A 25892-nucleotide genomic window follows, 5' to 3' on the forward strand; every position below is an offset into this window, starting at 1 on the left:
TTAAGGCCAATAGAAGTTATCGATTGCTTTACAGACGAGTTGATGGCAATTCGACCAACAGATGACGAAAGAATTGAAGAGTTTGTGGACTACGTATTTAATAATTATATTTCTCCAGAAGCTAGTTTTCCATCTAGTATATTTCATGTATGGGCTCAATTCTCAAATACTTTAAATAGAACTACCAATAGTTGTGAGAGTTTTCGTTCTAAGCTCAACAGTTGTTTCTATAGTGGGCACCCAAATATTTTTGTATTTATAAATGAGGTGTTAGAAGTACAAATGTACAATCAGAAACGTATATTAAATGCAGGAGTAATGGAACTAAGAAATCTAAAAAACAACAAGAAAAACAAAATTTTTCAAGAGAAAAGATGTCACGGTATACTGGTAATCTCATTACCAGATACCAATTTATAAAAACAATGAGTTACAAATTTTTACCAAATTACTAAATATTTTTATATTTTTTTACCTAGTTACTACTAAATGTATTTAATAATAATTTTTTACCTAATTACTACTAAATGTTTTTAATAATAATAAATATAATATAATTCAATAAATAATTAATAAATAAAAATTGAATGATTTTCAAAATATGAAAAAACTAAATAAAAACAACATTTTTGAGAAACTTATCAGCCAACCTCTGCCTTAAAAAACATTTTTAAACTTCTTAAATCCATCGGCAACACCATCAGCTTCCATACTTGTAGCACCCTTTTTCCAATTTAAAAAACATGTATGTTCAGGTAGATTTAATTTTTTATTTTTCGCCCTCTGGCAGATTACACAAAACCGATTTCTAATTCCCACAAACAAAATCTTTTTCGATCTATAACCAATTATTGTTGCCTGAAATTACGAATGTAATATTAAAATTTACAAAATTGTTATGTGTACATTTCTTACCACTTCAGATAATGCATCAAATTTAGTTTAGTAACTACGCTTAGACCATTGTCCATCCGTGACAACCGTACACATAGGAATTCCATCAATATCTACTACTCCAGCTTCTATTGCTAAAACGACGTTCTTCGTCGCCGGCGATTTTCATTTGTGCATCTTTGACATCGTGTAATCTTTTATTGATATATCTTTGAACTAATATAAAAGTATATGACACCATACATGGAATATCCATTGTCGCGAACAATATTCCGATACCTACTTGCGTATATCCAATTCCAGCTGATATCGATCCAGTAACGGCGACTTCGTTAATTGGTAAATAACTTTCCGGTTTTGATTTTTCCGAGTCAATAAACATAATAATATTATAAATGTCACATTTAAACTTAAAAGTTGACCTTAATCCATGTTTTTTTTCGAAAAGAAACGTCATGTTTAAAAATGAACAACCAAATAGATAGCACCTAAAATTAAAACACAGATTACTATATAATACTATATTTTACTATTAAAAACGATTTGTGTATTGCTATTAACATATATTATTCACAATGATCTAGCCTTTGGTGTACCAGATGGATTACATTGATAAAGGATAAGACCAGTTTTATCCCAACCACACACCAACAATGATACACCAGAAAGTCTTACCACTGACAATCAATTAATCAAATTTTAAGTCGTTAATAATATCTTGCTCTTGTAATCCTTAATTTTCAATTATAAATAGAGTTTTATTTTCATCTTTTCATAATCCAAAGTGTTTTTTACATGCTATTTTGATAGTTTACAGGTAATACAAACACAACATAATATATACCTATTACCCCTTGTACCAAGGATTTTTTTTTTTTTTTGTAAGCATCCTATTTGTAACTATTACTTCACATATTTATAATAAAAGGATCCTTTTAATAAACAGTGATTATAAATTTCCATAAAAATTTTATTGTGTTAATCATTTTGTAAGTTATAACTTCTAAGAGTTATTTTTGATTCAAAACAGACAATAAAAAAAGTAAAAACACAGTTGTGATAAACTTAAATATATGTTTCGTCAACAGATCTTGATTTATTGTTTCACATACATATAGAAATATATAATCGTTCAAATTCTAAGTTCAAGAATTGTATTATTTTAAAACATAAATACCATCATCAAATAAACTATTGATTGTTCAATATAAATGAAACAATACAGTCAAGCTAAAATAACTGAAAACATAGTACAATAACTTCAAATTCTATAACTCTACTCTAATACATTTTCAACAAGTCTAAACATTCATCAAATACAAGTTAATAAACGTCTTACGTCAACTGTATCATTACTGACTATTGGTAATAAGAAGTTTATAAATGTAAACTTCTTTTTAAAGTAATAAATAATAATGGATACTTATAGAATGTTTTATTGTACTATTGTAGTATATATTGATCAGATACATATACAATTTTAGTTAATAATCAATTAATTAAATCACCAAAAAAAAAATTGTTTTCTGTTTCAACTACACCAATTTGATGCTAAAATATGAAAATTAAAATCAATATATCAATATAAAAAAAAATCAGTAAAAAAAGACTGATAAATTTAATGACATGTTCAATATTTATATATTAAATCCACAAGAGACTCAGTCACAGTTATAATTAATATTATTGTCTATATTACCGAGTGATAGCACCTAATATTAAATCACAGATTTCTATATAATAATATTTTTTATTATTAAAAACGATGTTATTCATACATGTTGTATAATTATTTGGTTTATATTCACAATAAGAACAAAATAGTGGTACCAACATATATCCTACATATAATATATAACACTTTTCATCAATGTATGTACATATTTTATTTATTTATATCTAATTTTCAAACGACTCCAATAACTGGTGTGAATCGAATAAACAAATATTTGTGTCTGAAAATAATTGGCCAATTAGTCAGTATAATCCAGGATGTGTCCTAATATATTTTTTTTAATTTGCTGCACAATAAAACCTTCCATCACAGAAATCACATTTATATGGCCTTGTATGCAATATTGAATTTTCTCTTGTAGAAAACTCTTTTTTACAGATTGCACATTTATACGGATTTTTTTCCTGTGTGTTTCTTTATATGCTTAATTAAATTTGTTTTAAGAGAAAACCCTTTATCACAAATATCACATAAATATGGCAATTCTCCAGTATGTGTCTTTGTATGTGATATTAAATTTGCTCTTGTAATAAACTCTTTTTTACAAATTGCACATTTATATGGCCTTTCTCCACTGTGTGTCCTTATATGCCTTTTTAGTGTTCCAGTTAGAGCAAACAATTTACCACAGATATCACATTTATATGGCCTTTCTCTTGTATGTGTTCTTATATGCCTTTTTAGTGTTCCAGTTAGAGCAAACAATTTACCACAGATATCACATTTATATGGCCTTTCTTTTGTATGTGTCCTTGTATGTGTTATTAAATATGAAACTGTAGAAAACTCTTTTTTACAGATTGCACATTTATGTGGCTTTTCTCCAGTATGTATCTTTGTATGCCTTTTTAGTGTTCCAGCTTCAACTAAAAATTTACCACAGATGCAACATTTAAATGGCTTATCTCCTGTATTTGTCCTTGTATGTGATATTAAATGTGCTCTTGTAGAAAACTCTTTTTTACAAATTGCACATTTCTGTGGCTTTTCTCTAGTATGTATCATTGTATGGATTTTTAAACTTTCCACTCTAGTAAATTGTTTACCACAGATATTACATTTATATGGCGTTTCTCCACTATGCGTCCTTAAATGCCTTTTTAGTGTTCCAGCTAGAGCAAATAGTTTACCACAGATATCACAATTATATGGTGTATCCTGTGTATGTGTCCTTGTATGTGATATTAAATTTGTTCTTGAAGAAAATTCATTTTTACAGATTGCACAATTATATGGCTTTTCTCTAGTATGTATCATTGTATGGGTTTTTAAACTATCCAATCTAATAAATTGTTTACCACAGATATCACATTTATATGGCCTTTCTCCACTATGTATCTTTATATGCCTTTTTAGTGCTTCAGCTTTAACAAACAATTTACCACAGTTACAGCATTTAAATGGCCCATCTCCTGTACGTGTCCTTGTATGTGATATTAAATGTGGTCTTGTAGAAAACTCTTTTTTACAGATATCACATTTATATGGCCTTTTTCCTGTATGTGTTCTAATATGCGCTATTAAATTTATTTTTCGAGTATACCCTTTATAACAGATACTACATTTATATGACTTTTCTTTAGAATGTGTTGCTATATGCTGTTTTAAATTTCCCGCTTGAGAAAACACTTTACACGTATCAGATGTTGTTGACATGGTTTTCTCCTATATGATGTTGACTTCAATTGATATAAAATGATTGATTAGAATAGTCACTAAGATTTTGTGTTATACTGGATGATCCTTTACACACCTTGTCAAATGTTTTTTGGAGTTAAATAATATATTGCATATTATCATGAATTTTGACTTTAACATCTATTTTACATAGTGTGGTCCTAAAAAAAAAAATATCAATATAGAATAAACGATAATAATAATTAAAACTGCATAAAATTAATTTTAAAATTTTAAAATAATGAGAAATATTTCACCCATTTAACAAGTTTTTATGTTTTAATTCATACACATAAGTATACACAATATATTTCAAGAAAGTATTTGATTACCTAATTATTATATAATACGTTAATTTAAATTAAATTATTATTGTTATTATAACTGTTTTGGAGTTAAAAAGTACTTTTAAAACCTTAGTATTAATATGACAATCTACATTTGAACAATGTCAACAACATCATTTTTACAATCATTCAGTGCTATCAGTAATTTTAAGAATACATGATAGTTTATATCAGATATGAACCAAACATCAAATCCAAGACATCCAAGGTTTATAGATTATACAGGTTGCCTCATTTCGCATTTTTGAAATTTTGGGAGTGGGAGAAGAAACACCGTGACGTCACCCGAAGTATAAACTGTTTCGTTATTGCCATATAACACAGGTAAAATGAACACGATTTTTAACTTTCCCAGGCTCCTACAGTTCTACAGCTTCAATATTAATTTTTTTAATTTGAAAAAAATCTAGTATAGGCTCACAGTATAAATGAATATATTTGCATAAAAAAAAAAAGAAATTTTACCATAACTTGGTTAAAAAAAATATAAAAAGTGGATGATCCAAGTCATCACATTGAGTTTTGGGTGACATGGAACAGTAAGGTTTTTTTAATGTTTTTGAGCATTTAACCTACCACACGTCCACACGTTTTACTTAGAACTCATCTTAGTTCATATGATAACCTAAAGAAATTAATAGGAACCTAAATATTAAATAAAATACTTACATTCTCGTTATTGTAACATAATTTTTTTACTTTCTCTAATAAAGTTAAGTAGTTTAACATAGAAAAAAATTTGTAGCAATTTCTTTAACAAAAAGTGAAAAAAATTATAGAGCATCTTCTTTAACAACATATAAACATTATATAATCATAAAAAAATTATACATGTTTTTGTATGTTTCAAGTCACTCTTTAACTCTTGTTTTAACACTAAAAAATAAATTCATTCTTAAAAAATCAGATTATGAATATTTTTAAATAATGTTTGGACTAGTTTGTAATAAAACTTTTGTAAGAAAAAAAAATTAAAATTGGATATTTGGAAACAATATACAAAAATAACATTTTTGAAAACCTTGATCAAAAGCGTAATAATCAAAAACGTTAAAAAGACATGGATTTATTTTTGTATATTGAATAACGTTTTCAATGTTACAAAAAATTCATTACAAATGTAATGCAATTAATAAAATTTAAAAAAGTTAAAAATATAATTAAAATAGTTTTATTGTGTGAGCAATAGCTGTCAAATATTCATCTAGTGTGCATTGAGTTAATAGCCACCACTATAACTTTTATATAATTTGTTTTGAATGTTTTCGTAGGTTTTTTTTATGTATAAAATTTGTCCATTTATTAGTAAAAAATTATCAGGTGATATAGTTTATTTAGTATAATAGTCTACTAATAATATTAGGAAGATTTAAAATATGTAAAAATTTTTATTAAAAAATAAAAAGACGTATTTTGGTATTTTCTTCACATAATTTAATTTTTAAAATATTTTTGGGTATAATTTTTTTAAATTGTATTAATTGTATTCAATTTTAAAATAAATAATAATATATTGTAGTAAATTTTTTTAATACTGAAATAAATCTGTCTTTTTATACATGTCTTTTTTATCGGTGGCCAACATGTTTTTAAATTATAAATGCTGAACATTTTTAGTCAATAAACTATATTCACCATTAAAATATTTCTAATTTTAAAAATTTCGGGGGGGGGGGGTCCGAAACCCGTGGACCCCCCCTCAGATACGGCTTTGAATTCATCTGTAATGTACCTACTCTAAATATCAACAAAAAAATAATTACACACATTATATAATATACATTTCTATTTAATTAAGTATTATTAAGTAATAACTATAATAGTCAAACTTTTTAGTTCAGTTCAAATAGTTAAATTACAATTTTGGATCAACCAGAAAATTTAAGTACAAGAGTAGCAGCTTTATAATTTCATGTAACTATAACTGGATGTCTAGATACGATTTGTAAAAATTAAAAAAAATAGTTAAATATATTATTATATGAGTGTCATTAAAACCTGTCCAAAAGAAAAACGAAAAATAATGAATAATTACACATATAGCGTATTATTAAGTAATAAAATACATTATTCAATAATAATACATCGATATTTAATAATAAGCAGTAAATCAGTTAAGTATAATAAAAAAATAAAAATACATACGTTCACATGCATTTTTAATACGCCGTCATAAATTTTATACTTCGGGTGACGTCAGTAGACAAGGAATGGTGCGGGGTGATCGAAATATTTAGGGGACTATGAGGCAACCTGTATAATCTATAAACCCTGCAAGACATCATCCTTACAATCTTTCAGTACTATCAGTAATATTAAAAATACAAAAATACATGATGGACAATGGTTATAAAATAAAATTCTCACATTAAGAAATAATAACAATCAGAAATTAAAACAAGCTAGCTGATCTCACAGCCGAAATCACAATCAATTCCACTCTATCATCGCTCACCTAAATCATTTCATGAAGTTCAATTTAGTTGGTACTTATATAAACAAAAAGAAACGATTTCCAGTACTTAACAAAATAACCAAAAAACTTAATAAAACCTAGAATTTAAACACAAAACCAAATTCTAATTTAATCACATTGGTCCATATCCATATCGGCATTTACAATTATACATTATACAATTTTTATTAATGTATTGTTTCCTACAATTTTTTTCTATTTTTTGATAAAATTTGAAAATGTAATACAAGAAATCTCAAATAAGTGTATTAATCAATTAAAAATATCTAAAATTATACACTCACAAATTACAATTTCTTGTTATCATTTGTTCAAATTTCAAAGAATTTCGTTTATCAAAATTTATTGTACTCAAAATTATTTTATGAGTGATTCTATCATAATTAAATTGACTGATGTCTAAACTCTATAATATTAAATAGTTAAATGTAAATTAGTAAATACTAGGCTCTTATAATATACAATATACAAAATAAGATTATTAACCTATCTTACCTATCTTATTCGATTACTTTTTTCTTCTCACTCATACTTTCAAAGTATTTGCATTTAAATAATTCATAATATTATATTAGATTGCATTATAAGTCGTACGATCTATTTTTTTTACTATTTTTATAATTATTATTCCTCACCTGTACAGATATTTAAAAATACTATTTTTTCAAAAATCAATTTAAATTTTTTTTTTAATGTATGAATTTAAAATAACTTATAATAAATTTTAATAATTATAGATTTATAAAAGATATTGAAGTACCAATTGTATATAGTAAGTATGCTATTCTATTTTTTATATATTGTTGTACCTATGTATTATTATATTTCTTTTATGAAATGTCTAATAATACTCATTAATTTAAGAGCTAAATATCTACCGAATATTGAATGATGTGAGTTTTATTGAGTGTAACAATATACTAAATTATCCAAGAGGTTTTTTTGAGTGAATCTCTTGATTGTTGCAACCTCTTGATTATTGACTTTTCTATTATTGAAAAACTTGATTGTTTCTATCATTGAATTATATTATACCACTGATTTGCTCGCTTAGAATTTATAATGGTAATTAATATTCATTCTTAACTTTTCTATTGGTACAGTATTATTTTTTGAATTCTGTGAACATGATGCATTCAAATATGATAGTTACCTTTTATGTATAGCCTATCGTTTAGGTGATAGGGATTGCTATGCTAATTGTACCCATTTATACAATTTTTTATTTTTGTAAAACTATTCTTTGGTCTGCCATAAATAAAATGAAAATGTTTATGTGTAACCTATCATTGATGGTTGCTAATGTTTGTACATTTGACCTGCTTAACCAATTTTTTTTGTAAAACTTCTTTTCAAGATAATGAAAACATTTATTTAAAGTGTGTTTTAGTATTTTAACTTTAAATAAATTGTATCTATGATATAAAAAAAAAATTAAAAAAAAAAATTCCTAGTAATATTTAACATTATCCATTTATTTCTGTTTTTTAATCATTTTAGTTATCATTAACATATAAAAACACTCTCTCAAATAATTACAAAAATGTTCTATTGATTTAAAATATTTCTCTTATATTTTTCTATATATTATTAAATAAACAACTATATTCTTATAAATATATGATATACCTTTTAATAAATAGTTCAGATTTTAAACTTTGGTGAAGATTTTGATTTGATCCTGCCGATGGAGTACGATGAAACATGGTAGTCTTGGTTAAAATAGTTTCATTGCCCACCTATTTCAACAAGTTTATAACATATAATATGTGAAGTAATAATTTAATGGTTTTCAAACATTATGACACTAAAAATTAAAAAACTATAACTTTGTCCTTGTCAAATTAAATTAAAGTTATAATAACAAAACAAATACATTTTTATAGGAAGTTGATAATTTTTTTTAATAAAAATTAAATTATGTTATTAATAGCGATATTAATTTGAATAATTTGTTGGTAGTAATAGCAATTATTATAGTATACTGGAAACACAATAAAACATAGATTTGAGATGTGAAGAAATATGTATTTCTGAGAAAGTTTTAATTCATTATAATTATAATGTGGCCAAAAATTGGTGTGGGGGGGGATTGTGTTGTTTTTGCATCTTGCATCTTGCAATTATTAAATTTGAATTATACTTTTATTTTATCATTTCACTGGACGAAATAAAAATATAAACATCTTAAAATATGTAGTAATGTTTAGCAATTGTCTGGTTTTATTGATAAATAAAAAATAATTTAAAATTTAAAGTATTTGCAATTCTTAAGTTCCTACTTTAGGATTAAATAATTATGGTCACAATAATAATCTACCTAAGTTTTAAACAGTGATTAGTTATGTAAAAGTAAAACTGTGTACCTATAAATGGTAGATGAAATGGATTATCATAAAGTGAAAATGGCGATATTAAATTAATGTATTTAAATTTACAAGGAAATTTTACAGTGTGCAATTTAAGTAAAAACACGAGTATAACAAAAATAACTGTGTGCAGTTAGCACTAAGCGACCATGTTAGGAACAAATAGAACAGTGAAACAGAAGGAACATGAAATGTGTTTTCATATAACATGTGGTTTTATCACAGAATACAACAATGTACCTAACCTGTCAGGTAACAATATATATGATCATGGTATAAATACTGTTAATGTGAACCAAGTTTACACACAGACAAGTTTAAACCATGTCTTGGACATTTAATTTATACTATAAATTGTGTATTCGTTATTTTTAGGATTGAGTCCGTTCACAACGAATTTTCCACAGAACTTTTGAAATTATTTATTCCTTGTACACGAAAAATTTAGAGCTAAGATCAACAACACGGTAACATGTGGTTAAACTGTATAACCACTTTGGTATATCAAAAGCTTAATATATATATATATATATATATATATATATATATCAACCAATCACGGCAAAGGATTTTTATTTACGACTACACGAGCAAACACTGTGGATATAGTGGTAACCCACATTAAGTTCCATTTTTTTCTGATTAATGCTAAACTAATTTGGTAACCAAAAAATAACTACTTACATAAAAATGTATAATTATTTATAGAAAATACATTTAAATATTTAATTACCTAGACAGAAGAAACATTCAAATTTTGATTTAATGATATAGCAATTTTAAAATATATGAATAGTATTTATGAAAGGAGCAATTTCATAGAGACAAATTGATGTCTGAAGGAATTGGAAAATTTCTAGACAAAGTTCAAATTAAAATAACGAACAATGCTATTCCTAATTGAAACCCACCAATGAGTGTCCATGAAGATCCTTCATAAATTAAAAGAACAAATAACAAGAATGGTGAAACTAGAGATAATAGAGAATAGTGATAATGTAGATTAATGGTAGAGTAATTTAGTTCTAGGCATGTTTAATTATCTTAAAGCATTCATTCCTAACTTATCAGAAATAATTACACCTTTTAAAGAACTATTTAAAAAACATGTAATATGGCATTGGCGTACACAATGTGATAGTGTTTAACAATTTAAAAGAAATACTCTGTAAGAAGTGTAAGATCTCAATTTTAAAAAACTATGAGAGTATACATGAATTAGAGATACAGCAGGCTTTGGGTTGTTGTATATTACAAAATAAATGTCCAATATATAATGCGTCAAGCTGTGCTTAAGTGAAGCAAAAATATCATTTGCACAAATAGATGAGGATTTCCTTTGTTGGCGATTTCTTTTGCAAGTAACAAATTTCATTCTTTAATATATGGGAGGAAAATAAAAGTATACAGTGATCATTTACCATTAGTGTCTCAGACACTGTGTCTGTCATGAAAAAAGAAATACATAAAATTCCTAAATATCGCTTAAAAAGATTAATATTTAAATTCCTATTACTACATGATATAGATCTCGAGTACTTATCAGGTAAGTATATATATACATTGCGGATTTACCTAGTAGGAACTTCCTTTAAAGAAATGAGAAAGAAGAAGAAAATATGAGTGATGTAATACATACAATAAGTGAAATACAAATAGATTTTAAAAATGGTGAAGAAATTGAGTTTGCTAAGATAACAAAAAACGATGAAGTATTGACTAAGGCACTAGCATTTTGTAAATAAGAAGGGTGGCCTTAAGTATGTAAAGATGATGGTGAATTAAAACACTATTGAAATTTAAGAAATTAAATTATGATTAACAATGGTTTACTATACTATGAGTCAAGAATAATAGTGCCTAAATGTCTTAGGAAATATATAATAAATAAACTCCATGAAACACATTTTGGAATTGTGAAAACAAAGGTAAGAGCTAAACAATTATTTTATTTCCCCGGAATAAATAACCATATTGAAAATTTTATATTATCTAGTCCTGTTTGTTTAAAATTTAGTAAATCGAAACTAATCGAACTTAAAGAACCGATGTTAGCCCATGGCATTCCAGATATTCCGTTCTGGCCGTTCTACAAGATAGCAATGGATTTAGCTGAATATTGAGGTGAAAATTATTTGATAGTTATAGATTATTATTATTATTATTGGATTGAACTAGTGAAAATAAAAAATAAAACCACTGATGTTGTTATATATATATTAATGGATATTGGATTTATTTAGTAAATTTGGAATTCTTAATGAAGTCATATCATATCAGATAGATAATAATATGCCTGTAACATCACGGAATTTTAGGCCGTTTTATTAAAATATTATTAAACTTGCCAAACCCATTATATAATTAATCCGTTATCGTATACGCGCAAATTCAATATTATTATGAGTAATGACAAACAACATTGTTATGCAATATCTATCCCCCGACCCGCCCCCGCCTCCAAATTCAAGCAGTGTCCATCGCGTCGATGTCGCAGCCGATTGCCCGCCGTCCAGTACACCCTCTTAGTCTCTACAACATTTTCGTCAACTTCGACACCTCCAGGCAAACGGAGACACCGCGCTCAATAGTCAATGCACTTTTTCCACAACCGCTGACTCCAAAAGACGTTTTTTTCAAGTCACGTCGCCCGGACTCCAACTTGTTCAACGAACACTCCGCTCGTCTCAACCAACACTTAGGTGATTTCGAACACACACATTTCACTGGTAAATCACAACAGCATGATGGGCTAAGCACAACCGTGTGGGACCGTGGCGATCGAAGTAGCCAACACCTCTTAATTCTTATGCAACATCTATACCGTTGTCGTCGTATTTGTAATGTATACTCCACTTTGACCCCCCCCCCCCGTTTCCATCGGTATAATGGTCACAATTCCCTATTTTTCTCTTAATCTGACTCGACTGACTCCAGTTTTCTTCTTTTTATAAAACAACATTACATAACTAATATAATATATCGTACAGGTGTACGTAGATAAAATGCGTATAAATGCATATATACATATATATATTATATATATATATCGACCGTGCTTTGAGCACTGTTCTTACTGGTAACCCCGTGGTCACGGTACGAGTCTGTCCGTAGGGCGTAGACCCCGCGTTAGGTTAGGTCGAAGTCTAATATTTATTCGTCAAAATTTCTTTTTTATTATCATAACAAAATTCGTCATTCGGTGACATAAAAAATATTATTTCTTTTTCACAACACTTCCCATGTGCCAAACCAACTTATTATATTTTTTTCTTATTTCTATACCTCACATGTACCAAAATCAAATATTATTATAATATGTTAAAATGTATATAATTTTAAATTGTATTATTATTTCCAATCTGTACCATGTTTTTAGTCTCGTGATTACATTAAAATTATTATTCTTATATTTAGAATAATTTATTTCCCTTTCTTTTATTTAATCTTTTGTCTTCAGTGACCACTGCGTGTACAAAGTCTATAAGTTCCACCGACTTGACCTTAGGGTCATGACGCAGTGTGGCTTATAGGTCACAAATCAAGTGTTCCCCTTGGTTTGAGGGTAGTTTTTGGGTGTTAAAAAAACCCAAATTCTTACATGCCGTTTAGTAGTATGATATTTGGTGAGTTTGCAAAAAATTGCAACATAATTTATTCACAATGACCTAGCCTTCGGTGTACTAGATGGATTACATTGACAAAGTTTAAGACCAGTTTTATCCCAACCACACACCAACAATGATACACCATAAAGTCTTACCACTAAAAATCAATTAATCAAATTTTAATTCGTTAATAATATCTTGCTCTTGTAATTCTTAATTTTCAATTTTAAATAGTGTTTTCTTTTCATATATTCATAATCCAAAGTGTTTTTTACATGCTATTTTTACGATAGTTTACAAGTAATACAAATACAACATAGTGTATACCTATTACCCCTTATACTAAGAATTTTTTTTTTTGTAAGCATCCTATTTGTAACTATTACTTTACATATTTAAAATAAAAAGATCCTTTTAATATACGGTGGTTAAAAATGTCCATAAAAATCTTATTGTGTTCATCATAATGCAAGTTCTAAGAGTTATTTTTACTTCAAAACATACAATAAATGCAGTAAAAACACAGTTGTGATAAATTTAAATACATGTTTCATTAACAGATCTTGATTTATTGTTTCACATACATATAGAAATATATAATCGTTCAAATTCTAAGTTCAAGAATTGTATTATTTTAAAACATAAATACCATCATCAAATAAACTATTGATTGTTCAATATAAATGAAACAATACGGTTGAGCTAAAATAACTGAAAACATAGTACACCAACTTCAAATTCTATAACTATACTCTAATACATTTTCAATAAGTCTAAACCTTCATCAATTACAAGTTAATAAACCTCGATTGTATCATTACTGACTATTGGTAACAAGAAATTTATAAATCTAAACTTCTATTTAAAATAATAAATAATTATGGATACTTATAGAATGTTTTATTGTAGTATATATTTATCAGATACATATACAATTTTAGTTAGTAATCAATTAATTAAATCACCAAAACAAAAATTGTTTTCTGTTTCAACTACACCATTTGATGCTAAAATATCATTTTCAAAATTAATATATCAACATAAAAAAAATCAGTAAAAATTGGTTGATATGTTTAATATTTAAATATTTAATCAACAAAAGATACAGTCAGTCTCAGTTAAAATAAAATATATTCAGTATTAAACATACTTAATTAATATTATTATCTGTAAACTTTATTACCAAATGATGGCACCTAATATTAAATCACAGATTTCTATATAATACAATTTTTTATTATTAAAAACAATGTTATTTCTAATACATTTTGTATAATTATTTGATTTATACCCACAATAAGAACAAAATACTGGTAGCAACATATATTATATATATAATGTATAACACGTTTTTATAATGTATGTACATATTTTATTTATTTATATCTAATTTTCAAACGACTCCATTAACTGGTGTGAATCGAATAAACAAATATTTGTGTTTGAAAATAATTGGCCAATTAGTCAGTATAATCCAGGATGTGTCCTAATATATTTTTTTTAATTTGCTGCACAATAAAACCTTCCATCACAGAAATCACATTTTTATGGCTTATAACCTGTATGTGTCCTTATATGCCTTTTTAGTGTTTCAGCTACAGCAAACAATTTACCACAGATATCACATTTATATGGTGTTTTCCCTGTATGTTTCCTTATATGCACTATCAAATTTAATTTTGAAGAAAACAATTTATTACAGATATCACATTTATATGGCCTTTCTCTTGTATGTGTCCTTGTATGTGATATTGAATTTGCTCTTGTAGAAAACTGTTTTTTACAGATTGCACATTTAAACGGTTTTAATCCAGTATGTTTCCTTATATGCATTATCAAATTTGATTTTGAAGCAAACGCTTTATCACAAATATCACATATAAATGGCTTTTCTCCACTATGTGTTCTTATATGCCTATTTAGTGTACCAGTTTGAGAAAACAATTTATTACAGATATCACATTTATATGGCCTTTCTCCAGTATGTGTCCTTGTATGCGATATTAAATTTGCTCTTGTAATAAACTCTTTTTTACAAATTGCACATTTAAATGGTTTTTTTTTATTATGTTTCCTTTTATGCACTATTAAATTTGTTTTTGTAGAAAACCCTTTAGGACAATTATCACATATATAAGGCTTATCTTCACTATGTGTCCTTATATGCCTATTTAGTGTTGCAGTTTGAGAAAACAATTTATCACAGATATCACATTTATATGGCTTTTCTCCTGTATGTGTCCTTATATGCCTTTTTAGTGTTTCAGCTACAGCAAACAATTTACCACAGATATCACATTTATATGGTGTTTCCCCTGTATGTGTTCTTATATGTGATATTAAATGTGCTTTTGTAGAAAACTCTTTTTTACAGATTTCACATTTATATGGCTTCTCTCTTGTATGTGTCCTTGTATGTGATATTAAATTTGTTCTTGTAGAAAATTCTTTTTTACAGATTGCACATTTATGTGGCTTTTCTCCAGTATGTATCATTGTATGGGTTTTTAAATTAGCCAGTCTAGTAAATCGTTTACTACGGATATCACATTTATATGACTTTTCTTTTGAATATGTTGTTATATGCTGTTTTAAATTTCCCGCTTGAGAAAACACTTCACACTTATCACATATTTTGACATGTCTTTCTCCTAAATGATGCGACTTCAATTGATATAAAGTGATTGATTATAATAAAGATTTTGTTTTATACTGGTATCATCCTTTACACACCTTGTCAAAAGTTCTTTAGAGTTAAATAATATATTGCATATCTTGAATTTTGACTTTAACTTCTATTTTACATAGTGTGGTCTTAAAAAAAAAAAAAAAATACCATTATAGAAAAAGGGATAATTATAATTATAACTACATATAATTAATTTTAATATAATGAGAAATATTTCACTCATACAACAAGTTTTTATATTTTAATTCATACACATAAGTATACACAATATATTTCAAGAAAGTATTTGATTACCTAATTATTATATAATACGTTAATTTAAATTAAATTATTATTGTTATTATAACTGTTTTGGAGTTAAAAAGTACTTTTTAAACCTTTGTTTTAATATGACAATCTACATTTGAACAATGTTTACAAACATAATACTATGAGCAAAACATTTGAACACAGGCAGATAATTAATATCAAAATCAAAATCTTCTAAACATAAAAATGGTTGAATAAAAAATACCCAATAATACTGTTAAAATTTTTGGTATTACATTTCAATATTTGGTCAAAAATGCTTCTGGTCCCATCATGTTAGACAAACACTGAATTCATGATCAAACTTCCCACCTCCAACTCAATCTAAACAGTAGAATCTTCAGCTATAATAAAAATCCTTAATCGTATGGCAAACATCAAATCCAAGACATCATCCTTACAATCTTTCAGTTCTATCAGTAATATTAAAAATACAAAAATACATGATGGACAATGGTTATAAAATAAAATTTTCATATTAAGAAATAATAAAAATCAGAAAATCATACATTTTTGAATACCTGTATATTCTAAAATAAAATTAAAACAAGCTAGCTCATCTCACAGCCTAAATCACAATAAATTCCCCTCTATCATCACTCACCTAAATCATTTCATGAAGTTCAATCTGGTTGGTACTTAGATAAACAAAAAGAAACAATTTCCAGTGCTTAACAAAATAACCAAAAAACTTAATAAAACCTAGAATTTAAACACAAAACCAAATTCTAATTTAATCACAATTGTTTATTTTGAAAATGAATAGCTGTAGAAACCTAAAATTTGCATTAATATCCATTAATTATCCATATCGGTATTTACAATTTTTATTTATGTAATGTTTGCTACAATTTTTTTCTTTTTTAAGATAAAATTTTGAAAATGTAATACAATTATATTAATCAATTAAAAATATCTAAAATTATACACTCACAATCACAAATTACAATATTTTCTTATAAGCATTTGTTCAAATTTTAAATAATTTTGTTTATCAAAACTGTACTCAAAATTATTCGGCGGGTGATTCTATCATAATTAAATTGACTGATGTCTAAACTCTATAATATTAAATAGTTGAATGTAAATTAGTAAATACTAGGTTCTTATAATATACAATATACTTAATAAGATTAATTATCTATCTTACCTATCCTATTCGATTACATTTTTCTTACTTCTCACTCATAATTTCAAAGTATTTGCATTTAAATAATTCATAATATTAGATTGCATTATAAGTCGCACGATCTATTTTTTTTACTATTATTATTATTATTATTCCTTACCTGTACAGATATTTAAAAATACTATTTTTTCAAAAATCAATTTAAATTTTTTTTTAAATGTATGAATTTAAAATAACTTATAATAAATTTTAATAATTATAGATTTATAAAAGATATTGAAGTACCAATTGTATATAGTAAGTATGCTATTCTATTTTTTATATATTGTTGTACCTATGTATTATTATATTTCTTTTATGAAATGTCTAATAATACTCATTAATTTAAGAGCTAAATATCTACCGAATATTGAATGATGTGAGTTTTATTGAGTGTAACAATATACTAAATTATCCAAGAGGTTTTTTTGAGTGAATCTCTTGATTGTTGCAACCTCTTGATTATTGACTTTTCTATTATTGAAAAACTTGATTGTTTCTATCATTGAATTATATTATACCACTGATTTGCTCGCTTAGAATTTATAATGGTAATTAATATTCATTCTTAACTTTTCTATTGGTACAGTATTATTTTTTGAATTCTGTGAACATGATGCATTCAAATATGATAGTTACCTTTTATGTATAGCCTATCGTTTAGGTGATAGGGATTGCTATGCTAATTGTACCCATTTATACAATTTTTTATTTTTGTAAAACTATTCTTTGGTCTGCCATAAATAAAATGAAAATGTTTATGTGTAACCTATCATTGATGGTTGCTAATGTTTGTACATTTGACCTGCTTAACCAATTTTTTTTGTAAAACTTCTTTTCAAGATAATGAAAACATTTATTTAAAGTGTGTTTTAGTATTTTAACTTTAAATAAATTGTATCTATGATATAAAAAAAAAAATTAAAAAAAAAAATTCCTAGTAATATTTAACATTATCCATTTATTTCTGTTTTATAATCATTTTAGTTATCATTAACATATAAAAACACTCTCTCAAATAATTACAAAAATGTTCTATTGATTTAAAATATTTCTCTTATATTTTTCTATATATTATTAAATAAACAACTATATTCTTATAAATATATGATATACCTTTTAATAAATAGTTCAGATTTTAAACTTTGGTGAAGATTTTGATTTGATCCTGCCGATGGAGTACGATGAAACATGGTAGTCTTGGTTAAAATAGTTTCATTGCCCACCTATTTCAACAAGTTTATAACATATAATATGTGAAGTAATAATTTAATGGTTTTCAAACATGACACTAAAAATTAAAAAACTATAACTTTGTCCTTGTCAAATTAAATTAAAGTAATAATAACAAAACAAATACATTTTTATAGGAAGTTGATAATTTTTTTTAATAAAAATTAAATTATGTTATTAATAGCGATATTAATTTGAATAATTTGTTGGTAGTAATAGCAATTATTATAGTATACTGGAAACACAATAAAACATAGATTTGAGATGTGAAGAAATATGTATTTCTGAGAAAGTTTTAATTCATTATAATTATAATGTGACCAAAAATTGGTGGGGGGGGGATTGTGTTGTTTTTGCATCTTGCATCTTGCAATTATTAAATTTGAATTATACTTTTATTTTATCATTTCACTGGACGAAATAAAAATATAAACATCTTAAAATATGTAGTAATGTTTAGCAATTGTCTGGTTTTATTGATAAATAAAAAATAATTTAAAATTTAAAGTATTTGCAATTCTTAAGTTCCTACTTTAGGATTAAATAATTATGGTCACAATAATAGTCTACCTAAGTTTTAAACAGTGATTAGTTATGTAAAGTAAAACTGTGTACCTATAAATGGTAGATGAAATGGATTATCATAAAGTGAAAATGGCGATATTAAATTAATGTATTTAAATTTACAAGGAGATTTTACAGTGTGCAATTTAAGTAAAAACACGAGTATAACAAAAATAACTGTGTGCAGTTAGCACTAAGCGACCATGTTAGGAACAAATAGAACAGTGAAACAGAAGGAACATGAAATGTGTTTTCATATAACATGTGGTTTTATCACAGAATACAACAATGTACACCAACAATGTAACCTGTCAGGTAACAATATATATGATCATGGTATAAATACTGTTAATGTGAACCAAGGTTACACACAGACAAGTTTAAACCATGTCTTGGACATTTAATTTATACTATAAATTGTGTATTCGTTATTTTTAGGATTGAGTCCGTTCACAACGAATTTTCCACAGAACTTTTGAAATTATTTATTCCTTGTACACGAAAAATTTAGAGCTAAGATCAACAACACGGTAACATGTGGTTAAACTGTATAACCACTTTGGTATATCAAAAGCTTAATATATATATATATATCAACCAATCACGGCAAAGGATTTTTATTTACGACTACACGAACATACACTGTGGATATAGTGGTAACTTAGACCATGTTAGGAACAAATAGAACAGTGAAACAGAAGGAACATGAAATGTGTTTTCATATAACATGTGGTTTTATCACAGAATACAACAATGTACCTAACCTGTCAGGTAACAATATATATGATCATGGTATAAATACTGTTAATGTTAACCAAGGTTACATACATATAAGTTTAAACCATGTCATGGACATTTAATTTATACTATAAATTATTGTGTATACGTTATTTTTATGATTGAGTCCGTTCACCACGAATTTTCCACCGAACTTTAAATTATTTATTTCTTGTACACAACATGGTAACGTGTGGTTAAATTGTATAAAAAATAAAAATAAATAAATTGTATAAATATTATATTATTTATGCGGAAAAATATTGACACCCCCCCCCCCCACCGTAAAAATATCTAGACACGCCCATGGGCTCTCGTATTATGTAATTCTATACATATTATTAAATAAGTAATTATAGTAATAAACGATGTAGAGCTGGGTGGCAGTATTTTGATCAACAGTTCCCACCCGGTGCTATGTTTCAAGCGGAAAAAAAAGAAAAAGATATTTTTAAGTTATTCTGGAGTACGAGATTAGAAACATGAGGGGGCGTTAGTTATTTTTCTTAGGGAAATATTTTGAAAAGTGAATATTTTTTGTATGTTCCATTTTTTTTCACTATCCCAGAGCTGGAGCCCATACGTCTATATGGGTTTTAAGAGGGGTTTGTATTTTACTAATTTGATTTTAAGATTTGTGTGTTTATTTTTGTTCAGTTGTGTGCTTAGCATGCGTAGACGATTATTGGCTGTGCCTTTATGGCCTAATGTGTTGAGCCCATATTAGGCGACGATCTAATAAAAGTCCAAGGTACTTACAGTTTGAGAAAAGGAGATTTAGATTTCATAAAGAGAAACATTAGAACATACAGCCATTTTTAGAGTTATTTTAATGTGATTGAATTTATTTTGGTTGATTTTGAATCTTCAGTTAATGTACTATTGGTCCATAAGATGCCGGTAAATTTTTAGATGGTATCAGAGGCTCTGGGTAGTGGATTGATAAAAATTATAGCTTTGTTATCTGCATATTTTGCCATTAATGTGTTAGATGTGGTTGGTTGATTGGAGGCGTATATGTTATACAAAGTTAGAGAAAGTATACCACCTTAAGGAATACCGGCTTTTATTGGGGCTATATTTGAAACAGCAGAACCATAACATACTTAAGAATTGCGGTCAGTTAAGTACGATTTTATGAATAGATAGTAGGGGGGAGTTTAAAAATGTTGAAGTTTAAATAGTAGGCCATTTATGCCATATTTTGTCAAACGCTAATGAAATATCGAGAAAAACACAAATGGAATAACTTTTTTCTCGAGGGAATAAGAAATTTCATCACCTATCCTATTGTGCTTGATGGATAGTGGAATGCGATTGGCGGAAGCCGAATTTATGATTGGGTGTATTTTATGTTCACTAATGCTTGGTACTACCTAATATCCGTTTGAGAATTATTTTCTCTAGTATCTTTGCAAGAAACGGTAATAAATTTATAAGGTCTATAATATATTAAGAGGGCTGTATAACCAACATTTTTTATAAATTCTAATCTATTTATTTCATATTAAATTTGTCCATTTCTGTTTTTATATATATTTCCTTACTTTTAGATTTAAGATTTTGTAGTTTCTCTGTACTTCGCAATTTTACATAATATGTTTTAATTTGGACTTCTTTTAATCTATGAATTTAAAGATGTTTGCCGTTTGTGTGTACGGAATAGAAGCAACTGTTGAATTTGCTGTGAAATTATTGACAGCTACTAGTTGTTCGTTCTATACTCTTGGTATACTCAGCTCACGCCCCACGTTGTTGGTGGAAATGAGCTATCTTTTCAATATAATTTTCTAATAATATGCAATCAAAGACTTCTTCAAGTGTTCCATTAATCGGTTTTAATGATATCATATCATTAGTATAGCAATCGCTTACTTCTTCGGGCAATAATAAGGATAAGCCAAAAAACAATTTTGATGTTCGTCCTATTCCGGAATCGTTATTTTTAAATTTCTCTATTGGTTAGGTTAGGTTAGGTTAACTCCTGCGATGTATGGCGGTCGGTTACGACGACTCACGCTGGTACGGGATGAGGGTAACATTGGTAACAATATATATATATAATAACAGGTTAGGTTAGGTTAACATATAAATGTAATGATAATGAAACTGCCAAACATCTCTTTGGACAGTTTGAATAATAATAATAAACATATTATATATATATTTATTAATTATTAGGAAAATATATAAAAATGTATTATAATGATATTAATGTATTTATTCACTTTCGTGGTGTATACGTACTTTAGAAACTGGAAAGAAAGCCAATGCTGGTAAATGTCAAAAAAGTATGTTGAATTTTTGATCTTCAATATACTTGATCCGTTGATCGTTAATCCTTCCTTTTGTATGTGACGATAAATATTTTGTGAAAAATGGAAAAAAAAACCACGCCGAATGCATTGAAAATGGTAAAATATCATTGATGACATTGATTACAGTAATTTCGATATTAGTAATAATTTCAAAATCCGTATTATCTTTTAAATAAATATTATGTTAATAGAAAAATTATTAAGTGATGTAAACGATAGTTTATATGAATTTTTTTATTTTTATTTATTTATTTATATATATATATATATATATATATATATATATATATATATATATATTAATTAACGCCCAACGGCTTTTATAATAGTATAGATAAAAATATTGCAAAACAAAATATTTAGATTATAACAAATATACGTAAATATAGTAATAATATAATTGTGTTAAATTTAAGAGGAAATATGGGTGTGTCTAAGTACAAAATTATTGGTTTTTATTAAATATAGACATAATTCTTGTTAGGGGTGCATTTTTTGTAAAATTTCTACGGCCTACAGGTAATAAAAGAATCTTTATTACGGTTATTACCAGGGATGCGAATGCTCAGTCGTTTCAATAAACGAGGTGCGTCGAACTTACCATCAATCAATGATCGAATAAAGCAACTACAATTAATGCGACATTCAGAGAGTGACTTGAATTTAAACAAATCTTTAATTTTACTATATAGTCATGAGGAGGATGCGCAATAGTTAGGCTGTGCCCTGCGAAACTTAGGAAGTGATTTTGGACTCTATCAAGTTTCTGCGTATTACTCATTGTGTAAGGATACCAGACAACAACTCCGTACTCCAAGAGTGATTTATATGGGAGTTGTAGAGTACAGAAAGGCATTCTGGGTTGTCAAAGTTTGAAAAATGTCTTCTAATAAAGCTGAGATCGCGTAACAGGTTAACCTAACCTAACAGAGATGAAAGTAACACTCCATCTCCTTACTACTTTGTCGGAGATGAAGCGTTTCCACTGTCTCAAAACTTATTGAGACCCTATTCAAGTAAAAGCCTCGATAATACGAAGAGAATATTTAATTATAGATTGAGCCGTGGAAGAAAATCTATTGAATGTGTGTTTGGTATGGGCGTATGGCAGCAGACAAGTTTGCAGTGTTGAATGGGTCCATACAATGTCGTGATCCAACAACAGTGAATGATATAATAAAATTTGCCTGCATCCTTCACAATTTCGTACGGAAACGAGAAGGAATTGAGTACAGACCCCACGAGACACAGCACAAATGAACGAGAGAGCGGGAGTACCGACCAACATACAAATACGAGATATATCACGAGGGTTCTTCAGCGACTACTTTGAGGAATTATTTGGCAAACTATTTCCTTTCTCCTCGTGCAAGTCTTCCCTGGCAGTGAAATAGTGGAAATTCGCAGTACCGGAAGGGAATACAGAATAATTTTACAGTTATGACTTAATTTTTTACAACATAGTTAACATAGTATGATTAAATGCGAGTATTTCACCCTACATACAAAATTACTATAGAATATAGAAACCTAACTATAGTGGATTTCCGTCATATTTTTGTTAGTTATATGAAAATATAATAGTATTATATGTGTACAAACATTTTTAAATTTTTAAATATTTAAAATAAATATTAATTTTGTCCGACCCTAATAATATACTAGGATTTTTTGTCCAACTTTTTTTAAAACGGTCTTTTTGTCTATTGACTTTTCGTCCGTGATTCATTGGGTGGGTGGGTAGACTAAAATCTTTGAGCCTTGTGTTAAAATAGTTCGCTTCGCCACTGTATAGTTGGGTCCGGGAGTTTTTCAGGTATCTACTATACTAATTGGGGCGACCCTTGAATTGGCTCCCAATATAATTTTCAACGAATGGTTCTCAAAATATAAAAATTGAAAAAATACGCAACTTTAATATTTTTAGCGACACAGTGCCGGATAACTGCTTGCAATTATCTAATCGTTAATCCTATAACGTTGAAAATTATATTGATAATAATTCTTTATTTCCACCTCTAATTGAGCAAAAAAGGCAGTAGTGTCTGTCTTACTATTAATTTATGTGAATATTTTTACTCAAAATTGAATTCCCAATTAGGTTAGGCACTACGCACTTAAATATTTATAATTTCTTGGATGTATGGATACTGAAATTATTATAAGAAGCTCCAGTGTAGAAAGACCACACAAAAACAATATTCAAGAAAAAATACAATTTATAGACAGTCAAATTCAGATTATGTATATTAAAATTTATTTTCGATCAATTTTGATTGACTATAAAATGTAATATTTGTATTTTACATTTTTTTACGTATACCTAATTGAATTTATTTTCGAACAATTTTGATAACCAATGGACTTATAAAATAAATGTCGAGGGAGCCCACTCAATGCATATATTTTAGAACCCAATTCAATATGTAAAAATATTGATTACTTGTGTTTGGGAGCCAAATCAATAGTTCCGTTAGTTGGGTCCCGATTAATGGCGTCGTGAACGACGTTTATCTAATATAAGCCCTTGAAATTTATGTTGAGTTTAAAAATTAAAATATGTGTGGATGAATTATAATATAATATATTATATTATATTATATACATTATATTCATTATTATATTATATTTCAAAAGGGTGAAATTACAACTTCATTAGATTTTGAAAAAATATCTAATGATTTTGCTACTTCTGAATCTGAATCAAGGAAAAAAAAATTTTATTTTTATTTATTTTGTATACCTAGCAGTTTCAATAGAGGTTTTAATAAATAATTATAACAAGTTTTTTTTGACTTGGAGGGGGGCAAAATATGTGTTGCCCCTAACCCTAAAATCCTAAATAGGCCTTTTTAGTTTTTCAGGTATGGGAAACAATTCGGATGTCGCCATTCCGACAAAATAACATAATATCCAAAAATAATTTCCCAGCAGCGTCGACCAATTTTATAATGTTTTTGTCAATCGGCTACCTATGTGTAACATTATGTTAGCTATCTCGTGTAATAAGTACCTAATATATTTGTGTTTATAATTCATTCTACAATAAAAATTAGTGATCAGTTTTTTTTTATTCCTTTATTTTTCTATAAGCTACCTACTATAGTACTATATGTTATATCTCGATCTAAAAAAAAGCCAAGAGGTTCAGAATATAAAAAAACAAGCAAGAATAAAAAAAAAATATAACATTACATCGCATTAGGTAATTAAAACTTGTAGACAAATTAGATACTATAAGTATGTTCAAGCCTTCAACTAATCCTGGAAAGTTTTTTTATTGAAGTACAATAATCAAACAAATAACAATTCAGTGTTTCAAATTTTCAAATTTCTAAACATTTTTACAAGGCATGTCTGTTTTTTTACAATTAATTATTGTAATTTGTAATATTCTTTACTATACTTACTTTTATTTTTATATATTACCTATAATAAAATATAACTTTATATGTATATGAATTATTTTTGTATTGGATTAGAATTTAGAACTACCTTCTAGTTTCTACTGTGAAAATGAAAACAGTTCTTAAAAACTAAAATAAAATAAATATACTACAACACTATATGTATACAACTAATAAAATAATAATATGTATATAAATGGCTGACAAGTTTCTCAAATATGTTGTTTTTTTTAGTTTTTTCATATTTTGAAAATCATTTAATTTTTATTTATCAATTATTTATTATATTATATTGTAATTTATTATTTATTAAAAAATGTA

General features: G+C 26.9%; 2 protein-coding genes and 1 pseudogene across 2 annotated transcripts; all 3 read right to left on the reverse strand.

Moving 5' to 3' along the window:
- Positions 1 to 657: 657 nt before the first annotated feature.
- On the reverse strand, positions 658 to 2936 carry LOC132919137 (uncharacterized; annotated as a pseudogene).
- Positions 2676 to 4760, reverse strand: LOC132922860 (zinc finger protein 235-like). Its single transcript, XM_060986579.1, has 2 exons — positions 4639 to 4760; positions 2676 to 4467 (listed from the first exon to the last, which is right to left on the reverse strand). Exon 2 carries the CDS (start codon positions 4283 to 4285, stop codon positions 3017 to 3019), a length of 1269 nt encoding a protein of 422 aa, XP_060842562.1. The 5' UTR covers positions 4286 to 4467; positions 4639 to 4760; the 3' UTR covers positions 2676 to 3016.
- Positions 4761 to 14607: 9847 nt separating this feature from the next.
- LOC132922861 (zinc finger protein 568-like) lies at positions 14608 to 15872 on the reverse strand. The gene has a single exon (XM_060986580.1). It carries the CDS (start codon positions 15600 to 15602, stop codon positions 14652 to 14654), a length of 951 nt encoding a protein of 316 aa, XP_060842563.1. The 5' UTR covers positions 15603 to 15872; the 3' UTR covers positions 14608 to 14651.
- Positions 15873 to 25892: the final 10020 nt, after the last annotated feature.

The sequence above is a fragment of the Rhopalosiphum padi genome, chromosome 2 (assembly GCF_020882245.1).
Source record: "Rhopalosiphum padi isolate XX-2018 chromosome 2, ASM2088224v1, whole genome shotgun sequence".
Lineage (NCBI taxonomy): Eukaryota > Metazoa > Arthropoda > Insecta > Hemiptera > Aphididae > Rhopalosiphum > Rhopalosiphum padi.

Bases quoted from the DNA above. Each gene is read 5' to 3' on its own strand.
- LOC132922860 (XM_060986579.1), bottom strand. From the start codon at position 4,285: ATGTCAACAACATCTGATACGTGTAAAGTGTTTTCTCAAGCGGGAAAT.
- LOC132922861 (XM_060986580.1), bottom strand. From the start codon at position 15,602: ATGATACATACTGGAGAAAAGCCACATAAATGTGCAATCTGTAAAAAA.